The sequence below is a fragment of the Aspergillus pseudonomiae genome (genome assembly GCF_009193645.1).
Source record: "Aspergillus pseudonomiae strain CBS 119388 unplaced genomic scaffold BDV37scaffold_88, whole genome shotgun sequence".
Classification (NCBI taxonomy): Eukaryota; Fungi; Ascomycota; class Eurotiomycetes; order Eurotiales; family Aspergillaceae; genus Aspergillus; species Aspergillus pseudonomiae.
In genome coordinates, this window is record NW_022476080.1 from 131488 (window position 1) to 155571 (window position 24084).

Below are 24084 nucleotides of genomic sequence, written 5' to 3' on the forward strand. Positions count from 1 at the left end.
TTGTTCAGCTGCAGAAGGGCATCGTGGCCGTTTAGCCGTTAGTAAGGGTTAATGGAATGACTAGATAAAGCCAGGCATCTGTTAAATAGCCAAGGTGTTGATCGAAAACAGGATTCTATATAGCAATTGCTGATCGTCATAGAAAGTAACAATAATGTCTTGTTTAGTACACAATGCAAGGGTATCAAAGCCTCATTCCAGTGGACCAGCCAAATCTATAGGCAGACTCTCAATCCATCCATAATATGCGAGCGCGTCCCCTATCGACTGCCTCCGGGTTCTGTTAAGGGCCGGATTGCTGTTCTCCGTCCTACCCAGGAGCCAATCTCGAGTATTTTCATTCAAGACTGCAGCTGCGCCGGTTGATGGGCCAGCAGTGCCAGGCTTTTTAACAACATCTGAGAGAGTTTTTAATGTATTGCAGCACAGCTGTGCTATACGCGCCACCTTGCCATTTGGTCTAATACTGTGGTAATGGTCCAACATATCGATAGCACGCGTCAAAGACGTCTCTACCTCCCCTTCATTGATTCCACCAGAATTATTGTCACTGAAGCTGCTAAAGTTACTTAGACGAGCTGCGAGAAAGACCGTTCCGCAGGCGTAAATATAATCGATATTCTCCCAATATGGAGAGATCAGATTATAGTGACCTTGGTCTAGCCTACCATCGCGCGGCCCATCTTCGTGCGTACGGATAAGGTTGATCAGTTCCAAGGCGACCGCCACGCTCTTGATTGAGGCATCGCGTACCATGCTGAAAACCACAGGGGAGGTAGATGAGCTAGGCTCCTCTTTGGTAGCATGCGGGCGGCCTTCAGGTCGACAGTTGCATTTGGTGGACAGTGCGAGTCCCAAGGCCAGCAGAGGCCGATAAAGTCGAAGACGGACATATAGGTAGCGTGCTCGGAGAACATTCCGCTGCCGACACACTACCGGATCATTCCATATGCCGTCCGCGGCATCATTATTCAGATACGATGGCAGAGATGTCTGCCAATCGTATAAAAGAGTGTCCACCTTCAAAAATATTTTGAAGTCAAAAGAAAGGAGCTTCTTCGCAGCACAACTATTCGGCTGCATTCTCAGTTCATCCTCCCATGCTAGAATATCCTCGACATGGCTATACAGCCTCGCACAGGCTGTCAAGAACTCTATTAATGATGGACGATCTGCCGTGGTGGGGGGATTTCCTCCGGATATAAAATCGATGTAGTCAGTGTCCCAATGCGTCGGTAACGGCACCCTCAGTGGATTGGAGGTTTGCGGTGGAAGCCCTAGTTGCAGCGCAATCATCCGTTCCAGGATCATAGCGCTATGCCAGAGTCGCCGAGCGAGTTCGCGATCCCGCCTTCCTCGGGCATCATGCCCCCCTGTCTTGAAGTGCAGGCCCAGAACCTGCGCCGTGCGGATGGCAAACCCAATGAACATCCATGCCAATCTTGAGTTGCCAATCGCATATAGATACTGGCTTTGTAAAATAAATGATTGAATACGTTCACATAGAGATCCGCTGTTCTCCATATCCCTGGACATCCTCTGACCGCGATTGAAGAAACTCGTCACATCTTCGTCATTCACATCGGTTGCACTCAGACCAGATAAACCGAAAATGGTATTCAAAATTCCATGGAAACTACTGGATGTTGCGGCTATATCCTGTTCAGTTCTGGTACTCTCGTAGGCTGATTGAAAGTGCAACAAGTCCAGGATGGGCAAGTTTGCATATTCTCTCGTTAAGTAAGAGAGAACAAGATGATCAGCCATGTCCTGTGACAAGTGCACTGGTGGGTCCTCGCCATTCGATCTGGCGACTGAAGGCTGTATGACTCCGTTTGTGAACATGGGATTTTGAGTTAAAAGAGGGATGTCGCCTGTTAGATCTTCATCCTTAACCCTGCCTGTTCGCTCCTCAACAGCTCTTTGCAACCTCATCATTTGCGAGGCCTGCGCACCACCATCATCGAGATGGAAGCCTTCCTCCTGAGGCACAACAGCGGTGTGGTAGCTTTGCTCCGAATTCACGGAGGAGACCTCAATCACGTCGTCTCCTGTAATCTCAGGCGACCGGCGCACCCCACGAACTCGTAGGCGTCTTTCATTGCTTGGAGTAGAAACAATAACAGCCTCTAGCTCAGAGAACACCTGGGTAGTCATACGTCGTCTCTGGGATTCACTGCGACCGACCTTAGCAGGATTCAATCAGATCAGATTTGAGTCATACGTAGGGGGCATATCCTGGGGTCTATAGGAGCATGGCTGGCCCCTTTGCTGACATGCTCCGCATACTATACACAGTACTTAGTAATTTTGTCGCGCAGCGTAGGGGCGCAAGGGTAAGGAAGTTATGCAGTGAGATTTAACGTAAGCATACTTGGTTTCTGTCTGTCGCATCCTCTCTTTTTGAGGCGACATACACAACAAGGAGTACCAGGAAGTCTTGTCACGTTGCGCATCCTGCAGGCGTTTGAAGATTGTAGATGACTTGAAACCCTGCCATTCAGCGTTCAGTATCAATACAATTGCTAAATGCCCTCCATTTACTAACGGGTAGCTTGTTTGAATATTCAGTTATATAGCAGATTACTTAGATAGTATGTGCACAATGCGATGTGAGGTTTCCCAGCTCTATATTCGAAGCTTAGCCCCGATTGTCACATTGAACAAGGCGCGTCTAGTCAGCTCAGGCCGATAATATTTTCGTTCACACACTGTTGTGATACCAACTCAAGACAATTAGACAACAGCACGTATGATTGTCGATATATACGGATGATGCTGACAATGGGGCTTGGGAGAAGGCGAGCAGACGGAGAGGTGAAAAAGGAACCCTGGCCACGGGAAGGCGATTCATGGATATGGTCCGTGCGCTGGACGTATCGAATTCCAGGTAAACAAATGCAGATCAACTCCAAAACGAACCATGACCTCTCTCACCAAGTTATCGTTTCTTGCTATGTATCCTATGAATATTTAGAGGTCGCTCTTTATGAAGACTTCGCTACCGGTCGAGCACAGAAATTGGTCATCAACGATTAAATATTATTAGGTACTGTACAAGACCATCCAGTAGGCCAGTCCCAAGTTGCCAATCGGCAACCATTGGTATGAAGTACAGACTGCGGACGACTATCAGAGAACTATCCAGGTCATATCTATCAACCAAACGATCAAATCTCGTAAGACATCAAACATGGCATCCCGGGCCGAGGGATATACACAAAACAGCTGAAGTTGTCCATACATAAAATAAGCCAATATTGCTGCAGAGAATCAAAGCCAGCCCCGTGCATGGTGACAGGGAAATTAGTGGTCCACAAGGACGAACAAACGATTTACCAGCAGCCAGTTGCATACCGACTGAAAAGGGAAGAAAACGTACATAAACAGGCGCCAGGTCCGTATTCCGTAAACAGGGGATGCCAAAGTATGCGACAATCGAAGAAAACAAAATCAAACCCCATGCCAATACTGCTTGTTCATCATTTTGAATCATTGCGGTAGTTGGGAGAGTGTTGGAGGCGCACAACGATTTCTCAGAACCACATGACACCGACAACTAGGCTGATGACAATAGCCATGCAACTGCCGCGTGCAGGCTGTGAATTCGGACCATGACCAACGCCCTTGGGCGGCTCTTCAGTTGCCACAGGTAAATCAGGGATGTCGGTTGGCTTAGCAGGCGATTGCGGAGATGTAGGTGACAAGGTCGAAAGCGCGGCATTACTGAGCACCTTGGGTGTAACCTCTTCAATGTGTTGATCAGTTTGTCTTGACAATTGCAATGTCTCTTCGGTGATCGCTTCAGAACCGGGTGGTAGTCGTTCTCTTCGAAGAATATGTGGAACAGTCCAGTCCCCAAGAGAGGCCCTCGTAGCATGGCAGGCCCGCTGCCATAAGTCACGTAAATGAGGAAGAGGATACTGGGGCCGTTGCGAAGTGACTTTTTTCGCCGTGGCCGTGGCATTGCCGCTGTACGACTTGGGAAGGCGTGCTTCAATGGTAGGAGAGGCACCGATAACAGCTAAGTTGGATCCATTTGAGGGGAGAGAGCTAGGTGCTGAGACCGCAGAAGAGGCGCTCCCCGTGACAAGAGGGTTAGATATCTGACTATCATCTGTCTGTTTCGTGAAAAGCGATTTGAAAACGCGTACACCTCGCGCGAAAGGTGATGGTTCTTCGGCAAGGTATGCTATCGAATCGGCGTCAAAAACCGTAGCAGCCTCGAACGAGCTACGTGGAGTGTCTGGCACGGAGCGCCGCGAGCGATGCACACGGTCCAGATCTGGTAGGCAGTAACCATTTATCGCCCACGACTTACACTGACTGCCAGTCGTCCGTATCCTCGACCGGACGTCGACTGGGCCATCTCTAAAACGGGAAGGTTCTGTTCCACGCAATATGAGCTGGGTGTTATAACCGATGAATCACAACGGAACACAAGACACTTACGCCGAACATCGTTATGATGGTAACCGATATACCCGAAGCGCAGATTATAAAAGTCCCACTCTTTTGCCAAGGACACCAAGCTGAGCAGTGAGAAAACAAGAAGAGCAAGAACAGGGAAGGCAACAGGTTTGTGGAAGCCTGACCGCATTATACACGTTCATAGACCTCTCGTCCACGCTGGCAATCCTCGAGAAGGCGAGTTTCCAGAGTCAACAGAATTCCTGCTTGCTTCAAGAGCTTTCGTGATCAGGCAACTTCATTGCCATACGGAATTGACGACTAAGCTGAAAATTAAATCAAGACCCGATTGGTATATGCGGAATAGCGTCTAGTTTTTGACTGAATTCCCCACGCGCACTTATATCTCTGCTCGGTTGCTGCCTCTTTGTTTTCTTTCCTTTTTTTTTTTTTTTTTTTCGCCTTCGGTCGGGGGTCAGTCGCCCGGTCGGTCGGTATCTCGCGAAAGTGACTTGAGAAATGAAGCCCCGGCAACGAGATAGGCACAACACGCAATGGTGGGGTTGACGCCAGATGGGGAGAGGAGTATAAGGCTTTAAATCGGCATGGAATGTTTATTCTATGTCGGGGGGAACTTTTGCAGGATTCGATCGCTACTGAATGACGTAAAGGACGTGGTCGACGCAACGTAACGCCCGGTCGCAAGCGGATGTTGCCAAGTCGATAGAGGCCAAGGTTGAGTTGCCCGTGGGGAACGAGCTGCGAGAGACGAGGATGAGTGAGGAGGAAAATCAACAATGAAGTCGAATCAGAGCAGTATCCAACCCCCTAAGCATGCAAGTATGACCGGTGATTATTTTTGGCAGAGGCGTTTTGGCAGTTCGATTGGCACGAAGTCAATAGCCTTTTCACTAGTCCTGTGGCCGATCTGCACTTTGTCTTTCCTTTCTTTCTCTCCTTATTTTTTTCTGATTCCCGACCGCCCTGGGGATTTTACCGTAGCATCGGTTAGCGTCGTCTGCCTGAGGCGACCCAGATGCTGCCTCATGTTGCAACACTATAGACCGGCCCTTCTTCCTTGGTTCAGGATCGAAATGTACTCATCATCCACTTTCCGTGCACTCGCGCACAGGTAATAATCTGGCACTAGTATACTCCCCACAAAGACGAGGGCAGGATCAAGACTACTTCGCCCAGTACGACATCGGCTTCTATTTTCTTTGTTTGAACCATGTCGCCTCTTTACTCCGGGCATCCACAATGTTATCCTTAGCCCTTGTATCACATATGGGTGCCTTCACTATCCCACAGTAGCACCGATAGCAGCAAAGGGCCCTCAAACTGATCTGGCCACAGACTCGTAAATAAGCATGTTCACTTAGCCAAAAAAAAAAAAAAAAAAGAAACCCCTTGCTGGTTTGACTATCAATATAGACGCAATTGGAAAGTTTTCCACCTAGTCTCCACAATCACAATGATGCTTGGTATTGCAGCATGAAACACGGTTATAAGTGCGCATGTACACCAGTGTTTGAATTGAACCCGACCAGCTGTTCCTTCTTCTCCACCAAAAAGCTGAACAGTGGATCCTTCTCCAAAGTATCAAGAACGTTCGGCTTCAATGTGATCAAGACGTCCCATGAACCCTCTACCTTGCTCCCGTAGTGATTATCAGAATCTTTGATACGAGCTGGCATAATGACACACGTTCCATCGATGGGCTTCAACTGGAGCCACAGGTAATCAATGAAACCCAATTGCCCCCCAAAGTTGAGGCTGTACATTTTTAGCGGTCTCATATCAGTCACACCGAATTCTGCAAGCCTAGTTGTAAGCCGAATATTCTTCTGTTGTCTCAAATGAGAGCCCAACTCGTGAACATATTCAGGGGTAACGGCAGCGACCTTCTGACGGAAGTTTAAGGCAATTCTTGTGAGATGCAGCAGGTCAAATCCCCTGTAATCAGAAAACCCCCCTCCTGGGGATACATCCTTCTGTATCGAATTAATCTGGACAGTGGTCATAAAACTACCGAAATACTTTTCAGCACCGACTTTCCGGAGACGCGGGCGCAGATTCACGGCCAGCGCAAATCGCCCTGGCTCCTTCGGTTTGGATACTAGTCCACTCGGCGCCGCAGCAGCCCGACTCCTTTTCACGCAAAGCGCAAGTGCTGCGCTCACTATATCTGACCTCGAGAGAGACCTAGCTTGTGAAGATGACACTTTCTCAAAGCAGGGAGTTAGGTTATTGCACGTTGTCCTCAATATCTGGATCTTATTCGCAGATAAAGTATACATCTTGTGGTGATAAACCGCTACCACTGAGGCAAGTTCGTCGCGCACTTTCTCGCTTGCGTTGCACCGGTAGTTCTCTGAGAACTGTCCCGTGCTGTATGGCCTAGAGACATCGTCCAAGATCACCTGTCTTATCCGCAAATCGGCCTCTGGGTCCAATGCCAACGGCATCTGAGCGTCAGTGCCTCCGGTTGAAGTATTGTAACAGCAAGCTGCCAATGATTCCAACACATATCCAGCCCCAGCAGCGTCAAACACATTATGAGAAAAGGACATGCTGAGGACAATGCCATCTTTTAATTGGGTTCCCTGAAAGCGAAGGACCGGGTGAGGTTCAGAATCATCCAGACGAGGTCGAATGGGGCACAGGGTGTTTGTGTAAATGGCGGACCCAAGCTGGCTCACCACACTGGACATTGGTACAGACTGGTACTGAGACTGGAACATTGGCACCTTGTCGAGCGTACGAGGTGAGGGCTGTATCTGTTCTTTAAAAGGATGGTCGCAGGGGCACGGGTGGATATCCCCAGCAAGGAATGGAAGCCGTTGGATTAGCTTGGCCACCCCATCTTCTAATGCCTGGAGTCCTGTTTGTGGATTTGTAGAGCGGAAGAAGAGGAGAAAGGCAGGGTAGCCCCGTGGCGATGCAGAGTCGAAAGCTGTCAAAGGGTAGTTGAAGAAATCCATGCCTGCGAACTGAATCTTGCGCGGTTAGGGCCATTAGCAAACGGTCCAAACGCTCAGAAGTACTAGTTCATTAGTTAAAGGGTCATCGAAAATGCAAATGGAAACTTGATACATTATGGTAGACTGGAGAAACTTGGATTTGCTTTGTCGTTGCCAAGTAGTCAGAATGCCCTTGGTTTGCTCAAGCAAAGTCGGAATTCCAGGGTCTTTCTCCATGGGGAAACAGATAATGCTCACTACACTCGATAATAACGGATCATGATATCATGGCGAGTGACTTCAAGTATTCCCTTCAGAATGTTGAGACTGAGATGGTCTGTCAACAGACAGTGGGTCGTATTGCAGGGCCACCAACCATCATAGCTACTGAATTCGAAAAGCAAGCAAGGAACAATGTAAATCCCAACGCATAGCTTCTTTTTGTTAGCATTGTGAGGTTGGATAATACAAAATGACTATCTAGAATTACCGCATTAGAGGTATAAAAGCCTAAACCCAATAAAAGGAAAGAGTATATAATGTCGCTCCAAACAAAGTAAAAGGACAAAAGTCAAGGCCAGTGCCACAGCCGAGGAAGATCTGTGAATTTCATCAAACACCCACACTGCAGCACGTTTGGCCATCATATACAATCGCAGTGACATCGTCGCAATTAATCATCCGCACTCAAAGCTTGTAGTGATATTAGATTGGGTTCATCATGGTAGGGTCAGGAACGGCTGGAGGCAAGTCATTGCTAGTCTTTGGTGATGCTGTTACAGGTGGCACTGGTGTGACCGTTGCCGGTGTATCGCCAATTTCACTCCTCGAACTCCCACCCCGAAGTGTCGCAGAGGCCGTGCTGCTACCTTCAGTGCTAGTCTTGCCCCCTCGCTTAACCATCTTCCCCAAAATTCCAACGATCTCAGCGGCATCCGCAAAGCTTTCATCATCCATAGCCTCTTGGGCTTTATACACATCCGCTATAGCTTGTTTGGCCACCCGCCGGCAAGCATTGGGATCATGGAGGCAATCGTAAAGATACGCCGCATATTCGAGCTTGATAGACAGACGCAGAGGGTGGGAGCCAGGAAGAAATCGTTCGGCCAAGAGAGACGCGTGATTGAAGCATGCCGTCGCCGTAGGGGTGTAGTCGAGAGCAGGCAGGAGAAAGGACGACGCCTTGGGCGGTTGAACGGGTGCAAGTCCCGGGGGAACCTGGAGAGTAGTGTACCGAGAGACATTCCCTGAGCTGTAAGCTGGCTGTTCAGGGACTGATATTGATTCTGCATTCGATCTAAATGAGAACCTCGACCCGGGTTCTTTGCCTAGTGATTCGGCTTTGGGTGCGTTGTTTAGTTTGGTACCATTGCTCGGAAAACTGGTGATGCCGGGCCAGTGAACTGCAGGCTGATTGTGGAAAAGCACAAATATGTGGTAAAAAGATGCTCGGAGTTTATAGGCCAGGATCTTCGGCTCCACATATCCCTCAACCATCGGGAGAACGAACTCTTCCAGAATCAGCAATCCTTCACGGGAGAGCCATAAGATATGATGATACAACTGCAGCGACTTGGTTTCTCGGCTAGGGTCCAGTCGCCGTAATCGTCGTGCACGAAGTAACTTCTTCGAAAGCATGACCGAAAGGCCTAGAACTCTATAAAGCATTGCGGACAGGAAGGGGTTTTCGAGGCTGGTTAAGGCCGCGAAATTGCCCAAGGCCTTCTGGTCTACCTCGGAGGAAGCCATCCACAAAGCCAGAAAATTAGGGTCTATAGAGAAACCGTCGCAGACATTAGCCATGTACATTGCATATTGTGCCATGTTAGCGAAATGATTGTCTCCAGAAGAATCCAAGTACTCCAGATGACCGAGGCAAGCTGTCAACTGCACAAGGAGAAATAGAAGCCTTCGTCGTTTCGACTATATTTCAAGCGCGACAGTGGAATGTGGTGGAAAATATGGAACAGAAAGAGTGCTAAAGAGCTTTTCATCTTACCTCGGAGGCGCGCACAAGCGAACGGTAGAATCAAGCCAGTTTATTCAAGCGCGGTACAGTTTGCTGCCCATGCCAGGCGCTTAAGCCAGATGCACTTCTTTTTTTAGGTTTGTCGCTATGCAATGTCGGCAGTTAAGTGAGAATTTCTTTTGCGTACTGTCACTTCGAAGCTTGCTTCGACTGTGTGCTGTAATCTCCCTTGCGCCTGTCCCTCAAAAGTCGCTTTCGAATTGTATTGGAGAATCAAGAAATTAAGCACCGAACGACAAAGCGAAGCGCTGAAATCACAAAGCCACCAATTGAATCGTAAAATGTATATGTTACAAACAGGTCAAGTACTGAGTGCCTTGAAACCTCTCGCAATATGCAAGAATTTCTGGTGTAGACTGTACAATGGCACAAAGGGAGCTAAAAAGACAGGTTGGTGTTTCCAATCAAAAACGTTACAACGCTGCGACGGGGTTTCGATAACCAGGACTGTATGCAAGAACTGGAAATATAAAACAATCGATTGATACAAGGAAGTATTAGCAACGCAAGGCACACGGAAGGGGGGAACGGTCAAAATATTCAAGGGCAAGGAGCTCGTGGTTGTGAGGCAGGAGGCACTTTCGATGCATCGTGTGCAACTGGCGCGGTAAGGCGGTAGTCTGTGCTTCTCAGCCAGCGGTTGCTGGCAATGAGGATGGGAGGGGCACAGTCAAAAACAATAAGAGATACGAACAAGCCCTAGCATTAGCCGTTGGATGAAGAGGAAGCGGCTTAGATATTGCGATTGTTCAAACTGGATTTGGTCCAAAAAGTGGTATCAGCCACAATTGACAAAAGAAGTGGACAGCCCGGCCACTGCTGCCCGTGCATTGGGGGAAGGAACTGAAATAGTCAGGTCGTAGTGAGAACCGGCTGATGCAAGGGAAATTAGTACTTGTGCGGTCGGAATTTCCCCTGGCGCAGTATGGAAGTGGATGGAGCCGCGGCAATACTGGGTCAGTTCTGTCTTAATCTATACAATGTCCTGTTGTTTCTCTCAATATTCCAATGCCGTCATATGCATTGAACCTCACTGTCGCCTCATCCGATCTTGCTATCCTCCATTGTGGGGGAAATTTTTATTTTCTCCCTTTTTTTTAATTCCCAAAACACGGGAACAGTCGGGCAGCCATACAAAACCCTCCATAATTGAAGATAATCGTCATAAATAATTACGGGGGGGGAAAGAAATGTGGCGAAATTTTGACTGCTGCCGTCCCCCAAAGTCCAAGCATGACGCGGGAGGACAACGCATCGTTTAGTTCGATACGTGTCAAAACCCGAGTGCTGATTTTCGCTGCCTTGCAGCTTTTAATCCAGTCGATGGATGAGATAGGATTAGTACGGTGGATCGCCTATCGTCCGGCAGAAATAAGTAGCACTTAGGCCGCAGATAGTGCTGCAGACTGTAGATGATCTCATTATAGCACAGGCATTTCAGAAAAGGCATGATCTCTGTGCCTGGGCCACTCCGTCGCAGAGACCGTCTCATGGACTAAACCACAAGCGTTGGAGCTCAGCGTCCGCGCGCTTGTTAGCATTGGGATGGCGGCAGAAATTAACTCGGACGGGGCGCAATCTTGACAGTTGGCAGGCATCTGCCAGCGTGGCACCGACATAATCGATGGGTTGGCGGGGGCTGTGAGACATCACCTTGCAACAAGGTGGCACCGTCTTCTTTGAAAGAAAATCAGTATTACTGGTCCCCTCCCTCCATGGACTGCAGTTGAGTCCTGTAAGTGTAGTCAGTCAGTCTCCATGTGAGGATAGAAACAAGGTGCCAAATATGACCATTCCAACACATGGCAGAGTCCCACCGCCCTGTTCACCGCTAACTTATCCTTGCTCTACGGTATGCATATATCTGTTACTATATAGCATGTACAGTACAATAAAGATAATCAAGGTTATGCTGTGAAATAGTGGATTTAGCATTTGTTACTATCATTTATATCCAACACAGATCAACTGTCAAAGTGCAACTCCGTTTTGACATGCATCCCCACATCTGAAGTCTAGCAACACCAGCATTATGAGCCAGGAGACTACTATATACATGTAGAAATACTGGTTCTTTGAAATTATAAAACAAATGGCAAGAAATAAAACCCGTCCCTTGTCGGCCTATTCTATATTCTTCAGCCCAAACCATCGCGTAAAAGAAAACTGAATCATTCTGACATGTCATCAAGGTCATCACTGTCTAAAAATCCTACAAACGCGCGTTCTAAGAACGTTCGCCATACTTTGTTCTGGGCGTTTTTCTTTTTCTTTTTCTTTTGTTGTTCAAAGTCATCATCGTCATAATCATCGACCACGCCAGTCTTACTGGCAGGTAGACCATTGACATTCGTAGTGTCTGCCGAGATATCATTCTTTTTTGAGGATTCCTTCGCAATCCGAGTCGCCAGTTCAAAGAAACTGCGCACTGTGAGATCCTCCATCTTGTAAATTCGATCATCCCTCGTGTCGTATTCAACCTCATAGATGAAGGCATCCTCACCATGGCTCGTTTCAGAAACCTCGTTACTTTCGGTTTCGGTAGGACTGGCGGAGCCACCCGCCACTTCCCTGCTGCTGGTCATATGCTCGTTGATCTTGGTTAGGTTGGCGTAGTATTGAGTGTAACCCAGCCATGTAAGCGGTTGGTTCGAGTACGCCGGCCCTGGTGGAGCAGACGACGACGGGGGTTTGGGAACCTTGAAGTGGGGCTTATTCTTCTTCTTCTTCTTCTTCCCCTTCTTCTTTTCCTCGATAAATGCATCATCTTCTATCATCTCGAAGGATGGCGAGGCTACTGCAGTATCTAGATCCAAATACTCGGCCCAAGTCGTGGCATCGGCCAAGCCAGAGATGTTATACTCAACGACCCGAAGCGATGGGAAGTAATTGGGAACTACGCTGGGAGATACCAATGATACACTGTATCGCTCAGCCCAGGGACCACCAATCTTCTTCAGAAACTTGCGTCTCTTTTTCTTGGACATCAGAGCCTCAAGATCAGCATTTTCGGTATGTTCGGTGGGATCATCCTCAAATAATTCATATAGGTCTGAAATTCCCGGGGGTGGTGACGGCATTTTAGACCAATCTTTCCTGAGATCGACAAGGTAACTTTGGCGGGACTGAACAGAGACCAAGGGAGACGTATCGTCAGCCACGGCTGAAGAAGCCGAGCTCTTGCTGCTGGCATCAAGGATGTCCACTTTACGGCTATCCTGGAGCATAAAATGGTCGATGTTCATATGCCCATAGGCAGTACCAACAATAATGTCACGATACTGATGGACCCAAAGAGTGTATTTCTGCCAACACGTCTCATCCCAGCTTCGCTTGGATCCAGACCTCGCCGGCGGAACATGCCCTATCAGGATTGCTTTCATGTCGCGTGACCGCAGCAACTGTAGTTGCACACGCAGCCACTCCATATGTTCAAATCCTGGCTGCGATTTGGCGCTACAGCCGTCGACCGCGGAGTTGGAGTCAAAGAAATACATTGTGTTCAAGCTGATTACTGTCAACTTGTTGGGAATCACCTCTGACGTAAACCAGCCACCCTCCACGAAGGTGTGGCGCTGATGCTCCGGGATAAACTTTGCCCATACATCGACAAACCTCTTAGTCCATCGGTTTGGGCCATCGTTGAATATGTTGTGTGGCATGAAGTCGTTATTTCCCAGCGTGGGGACGATTGGAATAGAAGGAAAGTGACTGGAACCCTCTTTGAAAGTTTCAATGAATTTGCCAGCAATGATCTCGTTCAAGGCAGACACCTCCTCCTCTGTTCGAGGAATTTTCTCATCATTATCATGACGAGCTGAGTCACCAGTCCATATGACAAAGTCGATATGGCCTTTGAGGTTCTTCTCTATCCAGCGGAATGTTTCGTTTATGAGTGTGAGCGGCGAGTCGCATTCGGTCCCTTCCGATCCAAAGTACCCCGCAGGGCCTTTTCCCCGATGGCATGCGTCATCCTCGTCCACGGATCTCCCGGCCTTGTAGTGCGAGTCTGGGTGTAAATCTGCAAAGATTAGCCTGCTTCCTCCTTCGTTTGCTGGGATACACGGCTCCGTACCTGTTATATGCAGAAAGCGGCCGGTGAGTCCTCGGCCAGAAGAGGAGCCCGGTAGCTTATCAATACTATAAAGATCTCCATCTGAGTGCCCAAGCCGGTCGCCCAACGGTTGTTGGTCCGATATAGGTATGGCGGAAGCACTGCCGATCAGGGTAGAGATAATCGGGAGAAGCAGAATGGGAAGCATTGGTATTTCTTTCTAGACCACGAGAAGCCCCGACCGGGCGGCAAAAGAATAGTTTGGCTCTTGCCAGCACTCCCAAACATGAAAACAGGAAGCAGACACGCGACCTGCAAAGGTTGAGGAAGCGAGATAAAAAACGTAAAAAATAATGGCAGAGTCAAACGTCACTACCGTTTAGTTGATGGATGAAATTTGGAGCCTGATTAGGTTTAGCCTGCCGAGTACCGTGTTGGCCCACTTCCGAGTCGGATCTCTTGGTAGTGTCTTTTTTGAATTTTCAATATTCAAACTTTACACTCTTAACTCAAGATAGGTTGGACAAATGTATAGGCCTTTATGCATTCTGAAGGGAGGGGTCACACGCCATACTCAGGTGGTCGGATTTCTATATTGGAGGTGTCTACTGACTCTGTCAGAGTATATGTGCGGGTACAGTATAGGCTATGCAGTGACCCGCAGCGTCAATCCTCTAACTTCTACCCAACCAAATGTCAGACAGAGCCTCTCCTGTCTGCGGGAGTCCCCACGTGGGTGCCAGGGGGCAGTTGGTTTGCTCGACTTGGGGTTAACTGGAGTAACATGACCCATTTATGCGTGTGGGAGTCCTGGAGACCTTGTGAGCACGGGCTGTGGTTGTGGGTTTCATGAGCAATGCAAACGGAACTTGTAATAGGGCACCGCTTAAGGGTCGGGTCAGTCGAATTCACTAGCGCGAAGGCTTAAGATATCAGATCTGGCCAATTCATCGTCCGCAGATCATGTCTCGTGACTCATAATTATCTCAACATACCGTTTATGCCATGCACTTTTGTGTTTGGTTCTTCTGTAGACATCACCTATTGTGTAGTAGACCGCCACTGTGTTGTTCCAAGGGTCTATGCAGCCTTCCGGGAAGACTGAGCTTGCGGAGCAAAGTGATTTGCGTCGTTATGGAATGCATCTGTAAGCTTATTATAGTCTCTTAGGCCCAATGATGTGGCCAGCACCCGTGAAATTAGTGGTCCACTGGATGACTTACAGATGTCTCCTCAGCCCTTCGAGTTGGGGGCTTAAAATTACCGACGCACAAAAGATGCCGTAATTGACACACCTAATAATAATCCACAATCTCCAGCTAAGTGATAGGTGCAGGAAGAGAAACAATGTGAAGGCTGGAACTTTGAAGCGATTCGGGCAAAAATGAGGATATTTCTCTCTTCCAACTCTGCAAAAGATGATCGATCATGCTGCCTTATTCATATCCAAAAACTCTTTCACTCATGAATATCCAACTATCTCAATTCAAGGGAAGCTGTCTGCAATGGAGCCACACCGTTGATTTGGGAAGTTGCCGATGTGCGTCTTGGATGTTTGGTATGCAGTGACCCGTCGGATGCTGGTGAAAGTTCAAGTGGATTGAGTTTGGATTTATCGAAACGTCCCAGATGTTACGATTCAGGTGGTTCTAATAATCCACAGCGTATGCCCATGAGAACGTGGCATAACGAAATGTCAATGTCCTTAGCTCTTCCATAGGTATATAGAATAACAAATGGATTCAAAGATTAGAGAATATGACAAATGTCCATAGACAAGAACAGCCGAGATTAAGGGAGGGCATCTCTAGATGTTTTCTCCTTGTTCTTATTATATGATCCCCGATAGAGCTGGAGCACAGCGCACATATACAACTGGGAACGTGATCCTCTAATCCTAAAATGGACGTCAAGTAACATCACTGGCGTACAATATACACAGTGTACCACAAAGCATGAATACTACTGACATATGATACGACTCTCCATGGAACTTGTGGCCAGGAAATATGTCGAGGTTGTTGTAGGATAAATGCCCCTCATCGTACATAATCACTCCACTAGTGCGGGGTTCAATTGCGCCGGTCGAAAACCGCGTTCTCCTCGGTGCATCATCGAATTCTAGATTCATTTTCCCTTTAAAGCAATTCAATCACTTTGTATAATCTCTCTCTTGCTATCACTGATCTTAGTTCATCACTAGCAAGCCATCATGTCCGAATTTCCTACTCTTAAGCCTGCCTTCACCGTTCGGGTACGTATGCTGACCAACACCAAGACTTGCCTCATGTTCCTGAAATCTGACTTGAAACTAGGTGAACATAGATGCCCCTCTAGCAGTTGGTGGGTCGTGCTTCCGAGTCGTCAATGCCAAAGAGCGGAAGACAACTAACTACTAGTCTGCGCATAGGCAGCGCTTCTCGGTCCAACCCGCTACAGGTTGTGGTATGACAACCTATTCTTCATCTCTATGTAACATATAGACAGGATAGAGTCTAACTGTACTCTTTTGACGGGCAAAAGCCTATGACCGGAGGTACCGTCAAGGGTGACTCTGGTTTCTCCCCCGCGCTAGACGCAGAGTTCGTCGGAGTCGGCAATGACTACATCCACGCGGATGCCGATGGCAAGCACATGCGATTGAACGCGCATGCAGTTCTTAAGTAGGCTTCTACCTTTTTACGCCCTCTTTATTCCCTCTCTACCCTGCCTTTCTCTATCCTGAATTACGTTCTAACTATCATCGTAATCCAGGACCAAGGACGATGCCGTAGGTTACTCTAATCCGCACTAGAACATGGGATGAAAAACAAGACACTTAACGACAGTTGCAACCAGCTTCTTTACCTGAACTACACCGGTGTCGTCAATCTCACCTCAACAGAGCAGGCGGTCTTCGCCGGCACCGCCCCAGAGGGCTCCACGCCTTTCGGCAATATCTGTGAGTACATCACCGGGCTATCCATGGCAGAACCATCACTAACAGTAGCACTAGTCACTCATTTTACCTTCGAGGCAAGATTACACCCCATCCCTACGCCCCAAAACAAACCCATGTTAACACAAATACAGACCGGCGACGAGCGCTACAAGGACCTCGAGAACCGCGTGTTCGTCGGCCAGGGACGCTTCAACATCGAGAGCGGCAAACCAGTCGTTGAGTACAGAGTCAGCCAGGTTCTCCAGGGCTAAACCAGATCCTTTCGTGTCAGGGTGTACAATGGTCCCGATAGGACGAACGTCAATCGATGTATCAACTCCAAGCGAAAGATTAAACATATCTTCCACTTCCACACAGACAATTTTGGTAGACTAGATCACAAAGTAATACAATGGCTCCATACATACATACATCCCAAGCATTCAATCTCCTTCCAACAAGGGCGTTCTCTCAGAGTTCCCATTCCGGTTCCCTTCCACATCCCCTACCGTACGGACTCGACGCCGACGGAAAACCCCTCGTCTTGCCCAAGAACTCCAATCCATACACCCGCCTCCAAGTTTGCCCTGTCCCCAGGACCGTCTCAGTCTCTTTGCAGCCCATACCACGAAATACCCCAGTGCAATAGCAGCCAATGTCCCCAGGACGGAAACTACGGCTGTCAAGAATGTAAAAGTACTAACATTGCACCCGAATGGCATGGCACGGAGTTCCCATCGCTCCTTGGGCCCCAAAGGACAGATATTAGAGGAGCCAAGAGGAGCCAATATAGGGAAGCGAGCGGGATTGGGCACGCAGGTTGAGGTCTGTTAGGATCGGTTTAGACATATACTAGTAACCAGATGTCTGCGTTGTTGGAATGGGGTGGAGAATATGATAGAAAGAGGGCAGGGGTTATGGCGAGGTGTGTGAGGAAAGGCGACGTCAACGTACCACTGAACACCAGCTACAAGGAGCATCGCCTTGCAAACACCATCCGCAAGATTGTCTGCGCCAGCAGAGGTAAAAGAGCGGATCGTTTGTTTGGAGAGGGTATGACGTATTCGGGTCCATGGCCCGGATTGTGGCTGTTCGGGGCTCGATAGGGAAGTGGAATAATTGATTGTAGATCGTGAGCTGTGTGCCTCTTTTCTGCCCTGGGATGAGGGTAGAAGGATCTCTAGATTACTGTCATTACGAGGTTGATATAAATCGCAGGGTATTTTTGATGTGTGCGGGGCAGCTGCAGGTTAAGGTTACATACTAGTACTTCATTCATACTAGACATAAGGTGCCTTTTCATAAGAATGAGGTCTAGTCCAGGTTCAGTAGCTTAAATGGTGGTACTTTACGGGAACGCCCGATTGGTTTCTGCCTGAGTCCTAAGCTGCGTACCTAATACGTAGGTAGGTAGGTAGGTAACGCTTCTTCAATTGAATGAATTGCTTGTAGATGGCTAAGTATACTCGTGACTGTGCACATAAATTCATATATTTCACTTCGTCACTACGACAGACTCGAAGTCTTTTATTCTGATATAGGACACGCTCCATTGCACAAATGCCTAGAAAACCCCTGTGAAATGCCCGAAAACATAAATTAAACCACACGTTTGACCTATCGAATCACAGTCAGTCATCGCTCAAGGAGAAGTATTCCACGGGGAAAGGACAAGCAAACGGAAGCGGGGAGCTTGTGTCTCATATAACTCACCTCAAAAAATCTCTTCAACCACCACACCTGGAAGATGCCCTCTCCAATAAGCACCGCAAGCTGGAAGATACTCCACCACTTCACTCTAGCATTTGTGCTCTCGGCGGTGTTCCGGTGTACTCGCTCTCTCAACACAATATAAGACTGTTCATCCTTAACCTGGGCCAATGCCTCCGAAAGACGACGAACTGAGAAACCGAAAACAATTAGCTGCTGGAGCGACTTGAGCGCAAGTTGTGTTTTCATCCATACCTTCCACTTCCAAAGGATCCTGGGGCATTTCCGATTCAGGGACGTAGACAATTCCGTGAACATTGAAGGACACCTCCTTCGAGTTCGAAGTCCATCCTTCGTTGCTGAAGCAGTAGACATATTTACCGTCCGCGTGAGCAACAAACGAGTAGTCCTCCGAGGAGATAGCCTGTTTATAGTACTGGCGGTTGTTCAAGGGGTCCTCAACCTAGCAACAAGAAAAGAAAAACGTCAGCGCTCAGTTCAGTCAACTCCAATCAGCTCATGTATCCGGTTGTTGATTCCTTTTGAACGAGGGCCGACGTCGACCGGGGCCCAATCTGCATTCCGAAACAGCACAATGAGAGGGAAGGGCCGTACCCAGAAGTCAATCTCCAGATTGCCACTGCCTCCGAATTCCCGATCACCGACTTGAAAGCTGACCGTCATCTTGTCATCTTTGTGCAGCGATTCGTGGTAGCATTCTCTCGAGTGAGCCTTAAGCTGGATGGTGTGTGCGGTCACAGCGGTGATCCACCCCAGCGCGGTGATCAGGAGGGTTGTTACGGAAAATCGCATGGTGGGCGTATGGTTCCTTGCCTGCAATCGTAGTTTTCGACTCAGGGAATAGTATGAACCTTCGAAGGAAAGCAGGTTGGGGTGGTGGACGATTGCGGCCTGACGGTCGATATTCCCCGACGACGCGCAAGGTGGTCTTCTCTCATTCCGTCTGGGAAGTTGAGGCGCTCGGACCACCTAAGCACTGTATGGCCTCAGGTGTCACATCCTGAAGTTTATGCCAACCATACAAACAAGCAATCAATGGAAGCATTATCTATGAATGATTAGCGAGGTATTGTTACATTGGGACAATAATAAGGATTACTCCATGAAAAGGTTTCCTGTTCAAGTAGTGATTTGCTTCTACTGGTATATCTAATTAGTCACTCTCGGCACTAGACACATTCAATATAGTGAATGAAGTGTTTTGATGACTTATTACTTGTTCTTTCCCTATATTATAACTCTACTGAATGACTGGCACTGACATATATCTGTGGTATACGACTATCAACCTTTTTAAAACTGGCTGACGGTACATCTCTCAAACTACACGGTGATATGTCAGGCAAGAAAATGCAAACGTAAGATGATCCCATAGAGGAGATGATATAGAATAGTCATTGAGACAGATATTTGCATTTCTACAGGGCATAATATCCGCCTCAATTTTCAATCACCCGACTAACCCCTCATCTTCCTTTTTAGGAAGCTACTGTCTGTACTGGAGCTCCAAGTTCCCCCCCCTTCATGTTTCCTCGCGATGCCCACATACATAAACTCACAACGGACAGACCAGTCATCCCATAATCTACCTATAAACTCGTCTCTCTGAGCGACCATAAAGTGTCTGGATGCTATGAAAGATTATCATGCCTGTATTTATAGTGGACGGTGAACGTTACCGAATACCATTCATGCCGTTATTCAGAGGCTACAGGACTACAAACGAGAGATGGCTCACCTATAATGCAAAGATTGTAAGAAGCAATGGTTTGAATTTTACATGAACAAGAAATGCTCAGTATTCAAAAATGCTAACAGTGATATATGCAGCGTGGGAAAGCTACGCCCGAAGCTTCTATAAACACCAGATGGTCTGCTCAAGACGATATGATCCTTCAGGATCTTAGAAAATGCAATATCCCATGGAAATATATATCTGCTGCGATGAACAATAAGCCTGTCGAAGATCTCAAAGAGCGATGGCTGAACCTTCGAGAGGACATCACGAAAGACATTGTTGCAAAACCGAGAAGAGATACCAACGAGGTGCATTTCATCTATGAAATGTCGGAAGATGGGAGAGTTGAGCGAAATGTGTCTTTCTCAGATCCATTGGTTACTAATGACAAGGTGAGTACATTCACTCTACGAGCTTAGTTTGGGGTACTCGTTTCCCCTCTCTTTCTGACAGATTATCCTGGTAGACTGACGATCATCTGATTGCCTCTCAACCATCAAAAGTCAAACATGTGCTCTATACTGATGAAAAATTTGATTTGGAGGACGTGTTACTTCTGCATACAATTGCTGCCAATTGGGATAGAGACAAATGGTTGGCTGTTAGCACCCATTTCAACGAGAGGACCGGGCGCAGTATTACCCCAGACGAGGCCAAATCGATGATCAATCCAGAAGAAGTCAGAGAATGCCATTGCCAATGGAGAACCTAAACCAACGTTGATTTTTTCTCGAGACCCATACCGGGGTTTTCGGCAACCGGCAACACCATGTGGTCGGTACATGGAATGCTTGATGGCTCGAGTACTTGTCCTAAATGGGCAGGTTAGGTGGACATGTCAGAATAAGAATGTGGACGTAATATTTTCCCCTCTGTTTTTCGGCCCTTCTGGTTCTCGTTGCGTTTTTGACTCTATCCGGAGCGTCCATGCCAAAGGTTCGGGTGGATTAGGAATTCGCGTTCAAGGGTCTGTTTGTGACAGTATGACGTTTGTCAACGAGTATCCTTTAGAAATGATTCGGTAGCCACAAAAATTGGACCGAGGTTTCCAGAAGACCTTCCCATGTTTCTTGAGAGCGATAGGATTCGGTGAAGGCCGAGAACAACAGGATGAAGCATCCGCATCCGACCCGATGGAAAAATCATTCGATAACGCCACGCCGTGAGTGAGACTCGGGCATTGGTCGGTACCGATTCGGGACGCCCAAATTGATGCTGTAAGGAGCATTTTGACCATTACCAGTAGTACAGAGTACCTCGTAAAGGCAGTCTTGAACGGAGTCGGCCATGGTAAGATCATGTTACAGAGTACGGAGTATATCAAACTGATAGCGATTGATTCCAGACCCTGAAACCCTGTAGACCCCAAGACAGTACTCCGTAGCAGTTGCACTAATCACTGTGGGCCAGGTCTTGACTTCCTCAAGTTTAGTGGAGGTTTCAGTCGAGAACCCAAGAATAGCATTGGCTTATAGGGATCGCCGGGTCACTTCGCGTCTGCCACTGAGCAATCAGGGAGCCGTTGGCCAACAACAGGGACGGCTGGTGGAGACCCGAAGGGTCTGGAAGGGCTCGAATCTTTCAATGCGACTGTAGATTGGGTGATTCGGGTGGGCCCTGGCATGAGTGGGCCAACTCGAATCTTTTTCTAATTATATCATTGGCCAAGACGTCGTTCTCTTTGATCACTCACTTCCATTCCCTCCGGGGAGATTTGCTGGAATTGTCGGGTGTGCTTCAGGAGGCAATTCTTACCCAATCCAACTCCACACTTTCTTTTCTTGACGTACAGCTTCTATTCTTATATATTCCCAGTCAATCCTTCCTATCGGGCACTACCCCCTTCCCTATATTGTTGTTGTTATTTTGGTCTTATTCCAATTTCTTTCTTTCTCTTTTTTTTTTTTTGTACCTGTACATACCTCCTTTCTCTCTTTTCTCACAGTACAAATAGGCAGAAGGCATTTATCCCCTTCTCCTTCGCGTTCTCTACTCGTAACTCATCCTCTCTCTTTGACTGAGCGACGACATCTCCGAAAATGCGTGCCGCTGGTCTTCTTTCTCTTATACTCGCAGCGATTCCCGCTGTTACCGCCGGGAAGCGGGGTACCCTCGGTCTTTCCCTGGGTAACAAGAATCCTGACGGCACCTGCAAGTCCACTAGCGACTATGAAGCCGACTTTGACGCGCTCAAGAGCCTAACCACCCTCGTCCGTACATACTCCGCCAATGACTGCGACACTGCTGTGAATATCGTTCCTGCAGCCAAGAACAAGCAGTTCAAAGTTGTGTTGGGTGTCTGGTAGGTTACACGTCATATAGATGCTGGAGACCTCGGGGTATTAACGTCGCTTGTTTCGTTAGGGCTGATTATGAGGAATCCTTCAACAATGACCTGAATGTCTTGAAGAAGACTGTTCCCGGAAATGAAGATGTTGTCCATTCCATCACTGTCGGTTCTGAAACTCTTTACCGCAAAGGCCTTACTGCCCAGCAACTCCTGGACAAGATTCGTACGGTCCAGGATGCGTTCCCCAAGACGACCGTTGGTACGGTAGACAGCTGGAACCTTTTCTATGATGGTACTGCCAATCCCATCATCGAGGGCGGTGTCACTTACATGTACGTTATCTAAATTGGTATCGCTTTATATTCGCTACCCTAACTAACAACCTCATAGTATGGCCAATGCCTTCGCCTATTGGCAAGGATCGGATATCGACCACGCTACCAAGACTTATTGGAATGACACAACGCTGGCTCTGGAAAGTATTGAAAAGGCTGCTGGCAACAACAAGGACAAGATTGTCTTCGCAAACGGCGAGACTGGTTGGCCCACCGATGGCGGTTCTGACTATGCAGCTGCCAAGGCTGGCACTCAGAATGCTGCACGGTACTGGAAGGAGGCTGTCTGCTCTATGCTTGCCTGGGGTGTCGATGTTTTCTACTTTGAGGCTTTCGACGAATCCTGGAAGCCCACCAGCATTGGTGACAACGGCGAGGAGAAGGATGAGACCCACTGGGGCCTCTTCACTGCCGACCGTAAGGCCAAGTTCGACTTGTCTTGCCCTAAATAGGCATATGCCACTCTTTCTAGCCTCGGCAAGGTGCCCGGCGGCCGTTGTTTACTTTGAAATTATCCTTGAAATTCTCCTGTATCATATATTCAAATTCTAGCTCAACAGGCGAGAAAACATGGTCGCGCGTATATCTGTGGATGTTTGTGCATTACTATTGGTGCATTATTTGCTATGAAACATGTAAAAGCCAATTATGTGGCAGTAGTTCAACTGTGACGATAGTCCTAGAGTACTGAGAAACCTGATCAAGGATCTATTCTCTATCAACAATGAGTGTAATATCTTATTAGAACCGCCAAGGTCATGTGGTCACGTGGAACACGAGAATGCTTACACAATCAATACTACGTAACTAAAAATGTCGGGTACTGTAACCTTCAGTGATACCAAGCAGGTAGGTAGCTGTGTATGGGTATGGTATGTATGGTAATGGCTTGACCGAGGGAACCGTGGTTTTCGCGGTGGTAGAATTTACCCCTGAACGGAGGACACGAACCAAAGAGATGTGTTTATTTGTTTATGGGGTCGAACATCACTCAGGGGCTGGCCTATTGCCTTTGCTGACGGCCTCGGTGGACTCTGTATGTTCCAGAAAAGATGCAGCTCAACGGAGTACCTATATCTGTACAGTGTAAGCAATAGTGAAGCAACCAACAATAATTAGATCTGGACTCCATACGTGTTTCCACAGAATAAGTCGGATCCCCCATTAGTTCGTGCCCATAGATAATTGGCTATCTTTCCAGGGAGAGTAAGAAATTCGGCTGGCCACATAGCGATCCTTGGTATGTGCATCAGATTGGAGTTTGTAGGAATGCTGGATGAATGTCTGTACAGAGTCCATACTCCGTAGTATGTATGGATGTATGTATCACAGTTGGTACAGAGCAGACGTGTGCTCCGTATTGTAGAGATGGCGGTCAAGTTAAATAGTAGTACTACTAGTAGTAAGGCTAGTAAAGTAGTCACTTGGACCTCCGGTATATTCTGACTGTAAAATACTTTGATTTTCCCCAACGGCCCGGCTTTTTGAAGTCTCTCCGCCTATGATATTCTTCCTCGGCCGCTTTAAGTCTGAACGGGGAAGTTTAGTTCTTTTGGCTGATCGTGTCATGGTCTGAGTCCAAAGATTAGAACAAAAAAAAAAAAAAAAAAAAAA

At 47.8% G+C, this 24084-nt stretch overlaps 11 protein-coding genes across 11 annotated transcripts; 4 read left to right on the forward strand and 7 right to left on the reverse strand.

Annotated features, from left to right (window-relative positions):
- Positions 1–61: 61 nt before the first annotated feature.
- BDV37DRAFT_220108 (transcription factor domain-containing protein) lies at positions 62–2885 on the reverse strand. The gene is made up of 2 exons (XM_032080149.1): positions 2225–2885; positions 62–2176 (listed from the first exon to the last, which is right to left on the reverse strand). The coding sequence occupies exons 1-2, from the start codon at positions 2233–2235 to the stop codon at positions 193–195; spliced, it is 1995 nt and encodes a 664-aa protein (XP_031937203.1). The 5' UTR covers positions 2236–2885; the 3' UTR covers positions 62–192.
- Positions 2886–3520: 635 nt separating this feature from the next.
- Positions 3521–4903, reverse strand: BDV37DRAFT_220159 (uncharacterized protein). The gene is made up of 2 exons (XM_032080153.1): positions 4453–4903; positions 3521–4387 (listed from the first exon to the last, which is right to left on the reverse strand). Exons 1-2 carry the CDS (start codon positions 4598–4600, stop codon positions 3537–3539), a joined length of 999 nt encoding a protein of 332 aa, XP_031937204.1. The 5' UTR covers positions 4601–4903; the 3' UTR covers positions 3521–3536.
- Positions 4837–5820, forward strand: BDV37DRAFT_259322 (uncharacterized protein). Its single transcript, XM_032083126.1, has one exon. It carries the CDS (start codon positions 5208–5210, stop codon positions 5544–5546), a length of 339 nt encoding a protein of 112 aa, XP_031937205.1. The 5' UTR covers positions 4837–5207; the 3' UTR covers positions 5547–5820.
- On the reverse strand, positions 5731–7736 carry BDV37DRAFT_220157 (transferase family-domain-containing protein). The gene has a single exon (XM_032080152.1). It carries the CDS (start codon positions 7392–7394, stop codon positions 5916–5918), a length of 1479 nt encoding a protein of 492 aa, XP_031937206.1. The 5' UTR covers positions 7395–7736; the 3' UTR covers positions 5731–5915.
- On the reverse strand, positions 7737–9767 carry erg27. Its single transcript, XM_032080151.1, has one exon. It carries the CDS (start codon positions 9195–9197, stop codon positions 8079–8081), a length of 1119 nt encoding a protein of 372 aa, XP_031937207.1. The 5' UTR covers positions 9198–9767; the 3' UTR covers positions 7737–8078.
- Positions 9768–11194: 1427 nt separating this feature from the next.
- On the reverse strand, positions 11195–13903 carry BDV37DRAFT_220292 (endopolyphosphatase). Its single transcript, XM_032080155.1, has 2 exons — positions 13478–13903; positions 11195–13423 (listed from the first exon to the last, which is right to left on the reverse strand). The coding sequence occupies exons 1-2, from the start codon at positions 13662–13664 to the stop codon at positions 11574–11576; spliced, it is 2037 nt and encodes a 678-aa protein (XP_031937208.1). The 5' UTR covers positions 13665–13903; the 3' UTR covers positions 11195–11573.
- Positions 13904–15552: 1649 nt separating this feature from the next.
- On the forward strand, positions 15553–16778 carry BDV37DRAFT_259328 (DUF3237 domain-containing protein). The gene is made up of 8 exons (XM_032083127.1): positions 15553–15710; positions 15772–15799; positions 15867–15901; positions 15980–16119; positions 16211–16226; positions 16295–16397; positions 16452–16471; positions 16529–16778. The coding sequence occupies exons 1-8, from the start codon at positions 15669–15671 to the stop codon at positions 16646–16648; spliced, it is 504 nt and encodes a 167-aa protein (XP_031937209.1). The 5' UTR covers positions 15553–15668; the 3' UTR covers positions 16649–16778.
- On the reverse strand, positions 16779–17524 carry BDV37DRAFT_259334 (uncharacterized protein). The gene is made up of 2 exons (XM_032083128.1): positions 17331–17524; positions 16779–17203 (listed from the first exon to the last, which is right to left on the reverse strand). Exons 1-2 carry the CDS (start codon positions 17448–17450, stop codon positions 16820–16822), a joined length of 504 nt encoding a protein of 167 aa, XP_031937210.1. The 5' UTR covers positions 17451–17524; the 3' UTR covers positions 16779–16819.
- Positions 17525–17803: 279 nt separating this feature from the next.
- BDV37DRAFT_259335 (emp24/gp25L/p24 family protein) lies at positions 17804–19106 on the reverse strand. The gene is made up of 4 exons (XM_032083129.1): positions 18702–19106; positions 18342–18549; positions 18090–18277; positions 17804–17993 (listed from the first exon to the last, which is right to left on the reverse strand). The coding sequence occupies exons 1-4, from the start codon at positions 18897–18899 to the stop codon at positions 17976–17978; spliced, it is 612 nt and encodes a 203-aa protein (XP_031937211.1). The 5' UTR covers positions 18900–19106; the 3' UTR covers positions 17804–17975.
- A 647-nt stretch (positions 19107–19753) lies between these two features.
- On the forward strand, positions 19754–20718 carry BDV37DRAFT_297333 (SANT/Myb-like DNA-binding domain-containing protein; the record flags this gene model as incomplete). The annotated part of the gene is made up of 3 exons (XM_032090305.1): positions 19754–19861; positions 19938–20237; positions 20312–20718. 3 exons carry the CDS (start codon positions 19754–19756, stop codon positions 20555–20557), a joined length of 654 nt encoding a protein of 217 aa, XP_031937212.1. The 3' UTR covers positions 20558–20718.
- Positions 20719–21884: 1166 nt separating this feature from the next.
- Positions 21885–22922, forward strand: bgt1 (1,3-beta-glucanosyltransferase Bgt1; the record flags this gene model as incomplete). Its single annotated transcript, XM_032088071.1, has 3 exons — positions 21885–22147; positions 22210–22467; positions 22526–22922. 3 exons carry the CDS (start codon positions 21885–21887, stop codon positions 22920–22922), a joined length of 918 nt encoding a protein of 305 aa, XP_031937213.1.
- Positions 22923–24084: the final 1162 nt, after the last annotated feature.